This window comes from Mustela nigripes, chromosome 4 (genome assembly GCF_022355385.1).
Source record: "Mustela nigripes isolate SB6536 chromosome 4, MUSNIG.SB6536, whole genome shotgun sequence".
Taxonomy (NCBI): domain Eukaryota; kingdom Metazoa; phylum Chordata; class Mammalia; order Carnivora; family Mustelidae; genus Mustela; species Mustela nigripes.
Window position 1 is genome coordinate 150785220 of NC_081560.1, and position 10370 is coordinate 150795589.

The window sequence follows — 10370 nt, forward strand, 5'->3', positions numbered from 1 at the left end:
GTCCGGCCGGGCCCCCGGGGTTCGCGCGCCAGGTTCCCACTCGCGTGTGGTGCGGTCCGACCTGGAAGCGGTCGCGGCTGCCAGCGCCTCTCCAGCGCCCAGCGCCGCGGAAAAGCCGAGGTGAGACGCGCCGTCCTGCCCCCGGGACGGGCTGCGAGTGGACGTGGGGGGTGCGTTTCATCCCACTTCTGCTGGCCTTTCCCCAGGGCATAGTGAGCAGTTCTGCCCTCGACTGCCTGGCTTTTTCCTCCCCTTGGGCGCCAGCGTCCTTCACCGCGCGCGCCCCCCCCCCCCTTTTTCTCCCCGTGCCCCCCAGTCCCTGCCTTCTGCCTCTGTCTTTTGTCTCCTTGTCTCTTCCTGTTTTTCTCCGTCGTCTATCTCACTTTTTCTTGTCTTTCTCTTCTTCATTACCTACTTTCCCTGTCCTACCCCTTCTCTTTTCTTTCTCTCTCTTGGTCTTCGCCACCCCCCCCCCACCACCGCCCCAGGAATTTTGTCTTTTGATTTTTTTTTTTTTTTTCTCCTAGGATGACTTTTGAGGCTGCAGTTCTTTTCATCCATCCATTTATCCATCCACCCATCCTCTCATCCTGGGTTGCTCTGTTATACTCAGTTGGAGCTTGCGCTGGGCACTAGGGTAATAATGGTGCCTCTGTTCCAGATCCTTTCTCCAACAGACTCTATCCAAACATTTGGGCATTCAGCGCCTGTTTTGGGAAAAATACATAAATGATCTAGTTATAAATATCTGAGGTTTAGGGTGAGCTGGAAGAAAATAGTTCTTAGAGACAAGGCATTGAATGAATCGTTTTCTTGACATTTGCCTGTAGTAATAGGCACAGACAGCACACCAGGAAGCTAAATCATGCAGAAACATTGAGGGGACATTGGGACCCACACCATCCTTCCTTGGAAATCGTGTAAGGCCAGGTTGATAGGGAGGGGATGGGTGGAATTCAGAGCTTACTTGTGGGAAGACAATAGAGATGACAGGGCTTTTCATGTGAGACCATTGATAGTTAAAATATGAAATTAACCGTATGTTTCTAAAATAGATACTTGTCAGTGCTGCTGATGTGCAGAATTTAAGTTCCATAATTATGGTGAATCAGGCAGGCATTTTATAGCAATTATTGTGGCATTTAAGATTAATGTTTTTGTGTACATTAGGTTGGACCACAGTTGAAAGTATCCTCATCTTAATATCAAAGATTGTCTTAGACACATACTAAGTGAAGAAATCTAGAAAAACAAACCTGATTCATTTGGGGAGAATAAAGTAGAAATATTGTATATTAAAGCAATGTTTTTCTTCTTGTTAAAAATGTGATTTTGTTGGAGGGATGTGATTTCATTGTTTTATGTTATTTTTACAACATATAGCTGTATGTTCAAACACACACATGCACTATATATATAAAATTATATATATATACACATATATATATGTATATATATATATATGTTTGTTTTTAAAGCTAACCTAACACAGGTTTTTAAAAAATAATTTTACCTTTTGGTTTATTATGATTTTAATGATATTTCAGTTTCTTTGACTTTTCAGTTGTTATGGGAAAGGAAATGTGACCTTCCATAAATCACACAAACAAAAGTGAAGCATGATGGAAGAGGATTGCAGTGTATTTATTGAAAGAATTTTTTCATTTTAAATCAAAGAACATTGGACAAATTCTTAAGTATATGCATGGAACTTTGATTCAGGGGGTTGTTTTCTGTGCTGAAGAGTCAAATTGACTTTTAAGTCATTGTACTGTGGACTTCCAATGTATCAGAACTCTGGAGAGGTGGGATGGAAGGGATGCTTTTGCAAATGATTTAAAACCATCATGTCTGCTTTGCTTAGCAGATTTCTTTTTCAGAAACCCAGGAATTGACAACTTTTCTTTAAAATAGGTAATACTGTATGGTGACTAACATAATAGAAAAATAAAGTTTTATTTACTTGTTTTAAACATTCATTTTTTTAAAAAAGAGATAATTACAATAAAAAGATTTTTTCAAGGTTATGTGTTGAGCTGCAATGCTTTTGAATTTCATTTCCTTCTTTTGGTAGGCTGTATCTCTCCATTCTAGTAGATGATGATGCTATGATTGGCATCAGGTAAAGTCTGGATGAACAGTTTGATATACAAGCTATAGACTTTCCCCAGAAGGTTGCCAGTGGCATTGGTCTACATGGCCAAGCTGTGTTAGGACTCCAGTTGAACATATTATGGGCCTGGTGACTGGCTACATTCTGGGAATTCTGCATTTGGTTTTGCTTGAACACAGCAGGCATTGTTGCTGAAGGAGTATAGGCAGAGCTGGACGTAGAGCCTGTGGGGATTGGCTGGAAAGATCTCTTTTCTCCCAGCTCTGTGGCATCATCAGCCAGCCTCCAGGAAAGCCTGGATAGCTCCCCAGTTTTTAATTTTCTCAGGGTTCTGGAGCTAGGAGGATGCATGTGTATTTCCCTTTCAGGAAAACCCAGGACGTTAGAATTCATATGTAGAAGAGGTGGATAGATAATTATTCTCTGGCACCTTCCAGAATGGTCTGAGAAGCATCTCCAAGGTCTAAGGAAACCAAAGGATTAGAGCACAGGAGATATTATCTGCCTTGTTTGTTTTAGCTAAAGAGGAAGGCAGGCAGAGGAAGACATAGGTGGTGGTATAAATGGTATCACTGAATAAGATCCAGTTTTTAAGTGAGATGCAGCTTGGAAAGGCTGAAGACTGGTCAGCTAACTGAGGTTCTAGAGTACCCCCAGATACCTCAGGAAAAGGAGGTCATCCAGTTGTTTACTAAAAGTTCTTTCTTACATGAATGAAGGGGGAAGGAGGAAAACAGGCAGGCCATTTGGTCACTCATTGTGCACTGGTTCACTGTGCACTGGTCACTACTGTGTACTGGCTCCTGGGAGCACATGAGGAGAGGAAAGGCAGCCAGGAAGTTGACTCTTACCCTTTGCACTTGTGTGATAATAATGAATAAATTAATGCTACCTAACATTTATTGAACCAGGCTCTTTAGCACTTTCGATACCTTAATCGATCTAATATTTACCAACCACCTGATGAAGTAGGCCCCAAGGTGATCCTTTTTCAGAAAGTGTCTTTTTAGTTGAGAAGATAGGCAGAGAGAGGATCAACACCTTGCCTGTGGTCACCGGGTTGGTAAGAGCAGAGTTGAGTTTGGTCGCCGCATCTGACGTGAAAGCCCATGCACTTATCCTCTGTGTGATATGTGGCTTGATGATCATGGGATGGCCTGGGCATAGCATGAATGGAATGTGACCAGGTGAAAGAATGATCAGAGTCTGCACTTGGTGCCCTGGAAATGGGTAATAAACAAGGACACATGTGCTTGTAACATTGTGAAGTGGGTGAAGCTTCATCTCCCAAGAATGTAGCCCTTTTTGTGTTCATCAGTGGAATCCTCACTGGTGGCCCAGGAAGGTTGAGAGCCTGAGAGAGAAGTATCCTGTATGGTAGGGAAGGATGGATATAGTCAGACACCATGTCAACTTGGGGAGCTCAGATTCAAAAGGTTTCAAAGAAGATCACTTATAAACCCGTGATCTAAGGGCTCAGAAATGTTGGAGAGTCTGGGATCAAAATGAGGTCCTTTCAATAGGAAGACTATGGTGTGGTACTGAATGATGTCTGTGTGGCTCAGGGGGTTTCTTGCTAAGGTCAGACTGAAAAAAATCCAAGGAAGACAAGAGAATCCTTCTCAAGACACACACAACAGACTGATGAGGACGAGCAGATCGTGTCAGGAGGTGAGAGCACAGAATGAACTGAGACCATTGAGGAGAGTGGAGGGACAGCAAAGGGTCCCTTACTATTGCATGGGAGCAGGGAGAACAAGAGCTGCATAGATTGAACGTCTGGCAGAGAACCATCCTCCAGTTACAAAGGGCATTGGAAGGTCCACGTAGGAAGAAGGAAGAAGCAGCAAGGCAGCACGAGCAGCTGTGCATGTGGTCTTCTGACCCAGAACTCACGGTCAGGGCACGATATGACCCCAGAGATGACATCGTGTCTCTGTACAGGTCATCTGGGAGGTGGATCACAGGAGAGGTGCGTGAAGCCTGGAGCTGGATGAGACCCAGGGTCCAATATTGACCCTGGGAAAGGGTCTGTGAGCCATTTGACAGGAAGAGATGAGCATCAGGAGTTGGCACAGGCTCACTGGGGACAGGCCACGTCAGACACACATCATTTTTCTCGTTGAGAGGCTTCTATCTGGCAATGTCACATAGTAGACCGGTTAGATGGAGCCTCAGCCAGTGTTGTAGGACGTGGTTTGTACTTAGCTGAGTAATCTTAGCCCAGCAAGGCTGATGCATGAGAGAGGTGACCCTCAGGGAGCTTGGTCATGCCAAAGGTCCCCAGCCAGCCAGTTCAGTACCCTTGTCTCCTCCTTTTCTTCTTCTTCTGCTCCTCAATATTATCATCATTATTATTATTTTATATTATCTCCTTTTCTTTCTCCTCCTCCTATTGGTCCCATTATTATTATTAAGATTTGAATAATAAAATTGATGGAGAATGAAATCGGATGGATATCTAATACAATGATTGACAGAAATCAGACCCACAGTGGTCTCAGGAAGCTGGAAGGCAGCACTGCACTCAGCAATATGGCATTTGGCAGGTTGGAGATGAATACACTTGGGTTGAATCATGCAGCTTCCCTCATGTGGTTATGGTGAAAATTCCATGCAATAAGGCGTATGAAGCCTCTGTTGTCTCTGGCATGTGTTCACCTACATACTCAACAAACAGTCACTGCTATGTTTACATGATGAAGCATCTCTGGCAGTAAATATTTCATTCCGCAGTAAGATCCCATGTTTCAAATCTGAATGCTGAAAGCAGAGTTGTCACGTCTGTGGCTCAGGGCACTCTGGGTATTTCTGATGATTGGGTCTACATGGCTGCGGTTGGCTGAGGTTGCCCAAGCTGAGAAGGCAGCCCAGTGAGCCTGTATGCAGAGGGGTGCAGGGTACAGCCCAGCCCGCTGTAGCATGGGTGGACATGGGAGGACAGTAGCATGGGTGCCTGTCCAGGCTTGGGAAAGATATCATGTCATTCTAAATTGTTATCTGGAGGGTTTTCTGAGGCATATCTGGGGGGAGAAAGAGAGATGTATTGGGGGGAATGTGTGTGTGTGTGTGTGTGTGTGTGTGTATGACGATATAAGTGCGAGTGTATGTGTGTGTATGTGTGTATGTCTGAGTGTGTACAGGTGAGTGTTTGTATATACGTGTGTATATGTGTTTGTTTTTCTGAGTGTATGTGTCTTTGAGTGTGTGTGTGTGTGTGCATGTGAGTCTAGTTCAGCCAGTGCTGCTCACAGTGGGGGGGAAGCTTGAAGATGGGTGTTCTAGCTTCAAGAACTGGCTGGTGGAGTTGATTAGGGAAGGGCAGGGAGGAAAGCCTCCCCAGCAGAGCTGATGGTCCTCTCTCGTCCTCATGGCCATGAATGACTTTTCTCCAAGCCTTGAGCACCTCCAGGGCAAAGTGGAGGCTGGTCTGCCTGAGTAGGCCCAGCAGACCGGCCCAAGAGGACAGTTGAAATGTGAGCAGAGGAGAAGGAAATGGATTAATGTCTGAGGAGAACCAAGTGTGGGCACTCTGGCGAGTGGATACAGGGTAGACCCACGCTTGCTCCAGGGCCAGGGCCAGGTGGAGAAGAGGTGGCTGTCCCCCAAGAGTGGGGTCAGGGCCCAGACCCACACAGGCATGCCTGAGCATTTTATTGTTCAGCCTTTACCCTCTGGCCACGTGTGCTGCAGGAACTCCATTCCCAGGTGCTCAGTGTCCTGCCACGTCTGATGGTGTGGAAGGAAAATGGACACACTGAGCAGCAAGACTGCTCTAAAAAATTGAAAGCTTTTCATAAATCAGGGTATAAACACATTAGATTTGTCAGCTGGGTCAGAACTCCCAGGTGGTTGACACCTTGTGTTCTGTGCGAACACAGTAGCTGCTGCCTGGATGCGGGCAGGTGCAGGGGCAGTGCTGAGCCTGGTTCCTGTGGGGCAGGGCCCGTGGTGTGGTCCTTCCTCCCTGAGGGAGTCCTGGAGGTGAAAGCAGGTGGCACAGTGCTCTGAGTCTGGGTGAGCGGCTGCATCTGCAGCAATCAGGCTTCTTTGGATGCACAAGACAAAGATGAAGAGCGCATGTCTCACTGGTGTCGCTTCCTCTCTGTGCAGAGTCCTGTGGTCCAAGCGTGGCTGGTGCAGCCAAGGGGAGCTCTCCAGTCTCAGGGCTCCTCCCTGGGCCAAGCCCTCCAGAACACCAGCACCCCCGAAGACCAACAGCTGTTGGGGCCTCTACCTTCGTCAGCCGGCTCACACCCTGCTGGTGAACATGGCTGCTGGGAAGGGTGCTGTGTGGAGCTCTTCGGCTGAAAACAGATGGCGGCTTAGTGAAGCCGACCAGGGCAAGGGTTGCAAGCCAGTGCTGCTGGAGAAAACCAACCACCTGGACTCTGAGGCTGCCCCAGGCAGTGGGGGCCAGCATGAGGCTTGTGCTGAACTGGTGCCATCAGCCACCCCAGGCAGACTCAGACTGGGAAGGCCAACGTCGCAGAAGGTATGCTGGGGACAGGGGCAAAGCGCCTTCACGGAGGTGCCTCGGCTCAACAAGAGGCTGGTGGGTGTGCAGGCCAAGGAAAGGGAGCATGATAACCCCGCAGGCCAGCGTGATTCCCAGCAGCTGACCCAGGATATCCCCAGGGATCCAGCTGGCAGCAAGGTCTTCTCTGTGTGGCCCAGCGAAGCCCGAGGGGAACAGAGAAGTGCCTTCAGCAAACCAGCCAGGTGTCCCACAGGGAGACCGGGGCCAACCTCTATATTCCAGGCAGGCGGACCGGCCGATGTCCTTGGGGAGCTGTTGGGACTCATCAACACGGTGGATGTCCCTTGTTGGGGTCAAGTTTCAAATTCTAAGTTTTTGGTAGGTGATTTCTGGCACCTGCAAATGTTGCCACAAAATGCTCCTGTCTGGAGTGCTTTAGTGGGTGCCCCTACACTGTGGCAAAAGCATGCCATGGGCCAGATGCCCATGCCCTCATCGTCCTCCTCCTCTGCCTCTTGGGCTCTGCTGCCACCCACGTTCACATCCCTGGGCCTGTCCACCCAGAACTGGTGCGCAAAGTGCAACCTGTCCTTTCGCCTGACCTCTGACCTGGTCTTTCACATGCGGTCCCACCACAAAAAGGAGCACGCAAGGCCTGACCTACATTCTAAGAAGCTGAGAGAAGAAGCCCTCACATGTCCCATTTGCCATGAATACTTCCGGGAGCGCCACCACCTGTCTCGGCACATGACTTCTCACAGTTAGTTAGTGTCCGTGGAGCAAACCTGTAGGGGAAGCTTCTAGGCTTTGGCATGGAACCAGAGATGGCTCACGGGTGTTTCCTTTGGAAAGGCTGGTCAGACTTGTCTGCAGGACCATCTGCATTGAGTTTGTAGACGAACAGCTTGGTCATCATTTGAAAAAGAGAAGTCCTTGAAAAAGAGAATCCTCAGCTCTGATGTGTTTTGATCGAAATAAAGTCATGCAATAAAATGATATGCTTTGTAAACCTAGGGCATCGGGACTGTGAGGCACAACATGGAGGTCCTGCTCCTGTCACCTTTCTGTTTGTTCCATGTGGAGGCAAGTTTGGGCTTTGGAGGCAGACAAACCTGGATTCAAAGCTTTCACATATTAGCTATGACCTTGGACACATTGCTTTATCCGAGTTAAAGCCCCAGTATTCTTATCTGTAAATGCAGAGGGTGAACACCTGTGTCTTAGGGGTGTTGTCAGGGTTATTTGGGAAGATGTGTGGAAATAGCTTGCATAACACTTGGCGCAGTGTGATCACTAAGTAAATGATATTTATTATTGTCCAGGTCGGTCAGCTATTGTTAAATAACAAAATTTCACTGGCAAATAACTTAAAGCATCTATTTCTCACTTGAGGGTCTATGGGTTGGCAGGGTTGAGTTGGTCTTGGCTAGGCTTGGCTCCAGGTCACAAATCATCTCTAAGTTCATATGTTTTACTCTAGTACTGATGGGCTTCTCAGGTAATACTTCTCTCATGTTTATGCCAAGAACCCAAGAAGGAAAATCCAAATACAGAAGCACACGTCAAGTCTCTGCTTGAGTCACTTTTTCCTTTTTTTTTTTTTTTTTTTTTTTTTTGAGAGAGAGAAAGAATTCAAGAGTATGGAGGGAGGGGCAGAGAGATAGGATCTTAAACAGGTTCCATGCTCAGCATGGAGGCGGACATAGGACTGGATCTCAAGACCCTGAGATCAAGACCTGAGCCGAAACCAAGAGTCAGACGTTTGACCATTGCCTGAGCCATCCCGGCATCCCTTGGGTCACTTCTACGTACATCCTCTCAGCCGAAGCAAGTCAATGGCCAGGCCCAAAGTAAATGGGTGATGACCACAGTGAGGCCATGATGAGGGGGCAGATGTGAAATCCTACCGAAGGGGCATGAAGAATTGGGACGAGTAATTCAACCAACACTCGCTCCATTGTTTTTCACATTCTAAATATGTGAATTCAGACCCACACACCCCTTAGCTCTCAGGAAGTGATCATGTACAACAGTTTAGGCTTAAAACCTTGTGGGAATTAAGAAAGCTCTGGCTACCAGAACCTATTGCATATTGTGTTTCTCTCGGTAACTGCTCTGTTTATCTGCCTTTGTCCTTGTAAACCTCCGGTCCTAAACTCTGAGGTAACTCAGGCCAGTCTGTGTGTAAGGCCATCAGCTGGGAGCTCTTTTGAGTCAGTGAGTTCTTTTGACTGGTTTCCACTTCCCTTTGAGGACATGTTCATTTGATCTGCAATTTTCAACCCTCTGGTGGGGCCACCCATGCAGAGCTCAGGCTGTGGTTGGGAAACTGCTGCTGGGGCATCTCAGAGACCAGGGATCCACCCACATAGCCCCCAAACCTGACCTTTTCTCTCTCTTTCCATGTGCCCACCTGGTGCAGGCAGCAGCTCATCCCTCCTGGCCCACCCGACCCCCATCCCCTTGACTCTCTTTCCCCTCCCCTTCCACCCACACACCCCTCTATTCTCTACCCAGAGCCAGCCATTTATTCACTCATTTATTGATCTCCCCCAGGCACCCCTGCTGTGTCATGCTCAGTGCCAGTCCCCGGGGGAGACCCCTGAATTCAGCCCATGGTCCTTGTTCGGGTCTGTAACCTAGTGTATGGCGTGACAGATGCCAAACAGAGGTCTGTGTGGGGTGCCGGGCACATGGGAGCAGGCCCGCACCAGACTTGTGGGAGGGAAGGGCAGGGCTCCCAGAGGCTCCTGAGGATTCGGGGCAAGAGCAGATTGTGGAAGTTCAGCAGGTGCTGGAGGTTTAGATGCAGGGTGTTGGATTGGGGTGGGGCACCATAGCTACAGATGCTTTAGGATGCTACAAGGTCTGTGTGAGAACCGAGTGAGATGGAGATGGAGGAAGGCCTCTAAGGACAGGAGTTTGGGTCAAAGCACAGGACTGCTGGCTCTAAGAGGCACTTCGGGGAATCCTCTGGCTGCAGGGGGAAGAGTGGTCTGGAGGAGAGGAGAGGACCTCCTGAAGGACCCTCTGCATCTGGAAGGAGCCAGCGGTGCTCCCTGCTGGCACCAACGGAGCACCTCCATACTTGCAGGCTCCCTTCCCTGATAGAGACAAGGGATGCTCTGTAAGATGGTCCCTTTCCCCACAGAAGGGGACTGAAGCTTTGGGGAGCCTCCTTCCTCTGCCATCCCATGTGGCTCCCCTTGGAGTGTGAACCTGAGGCTCTCCATGATTCAGGGACATACATGGTTGAATCTGCATGACACACGTGGAAGGTAGGTCTTTAATTCCCATATTACTGCAGAAGAAACTAAGCTCCAAGAGGTTAAGCGTCTCTTCTAAGATCATAGGTTCAGGAGAAATGGTGCAAGAATACAGTCCCAGGACCACCGAGTTCTGAGCTCACATCCTTCCCAGCCTGCCTTGTGTCTGCTCAGCATGTGGTTATGTGGCATCATGGATGGTTTACAAATAGGATTAAGGGTCAGGTACTAACCGCTTCTAAAATTTCACCTTGCACCCTCCATACACGCCCACATTTCCTATCACCCTTTCCTTGAACACTTTTCTATTATCATGTATGCTACATGAGTTTACTGATTTGTCTTATTTACAGTGTCTCTCCCATTACTGGAACATAAACTCTACAAGGGATTTTTGACTTTGTTCACTTTTGTATCTGCAGCAGGAAGAACAATGTAGGAACGTAGTAGATGTTCAACAGATATTTGTTGAATGAATGAATGAATGAATGAGATGCCTGATTCCAGTCTC

The 10370-nt window shown here is 48.0% G+C and overlaps 1 protein-coding gene across 1 annotated transcript; it reads left to right on the forward strand.

Moving 5' to 3' along the window:
• Positions 1-4: 4 nt before the first annotated feature.
• Positions 5-7529, forward strand: ZNF488 (zinc finger protein 488; the record flags this gene model as incomplete). The annotated part of the gene is made up of 2 exons (XM_059397690.1): positions 5-120; positions 6227-7529. Coding segments are annotated over 2 exons (1248 nt in total), but the record flags the coding sequence as incomplete, so codon positions are not given.
• Between the last annotated feature and the right edge of the window lie 2841 nt (positions 7530-10370).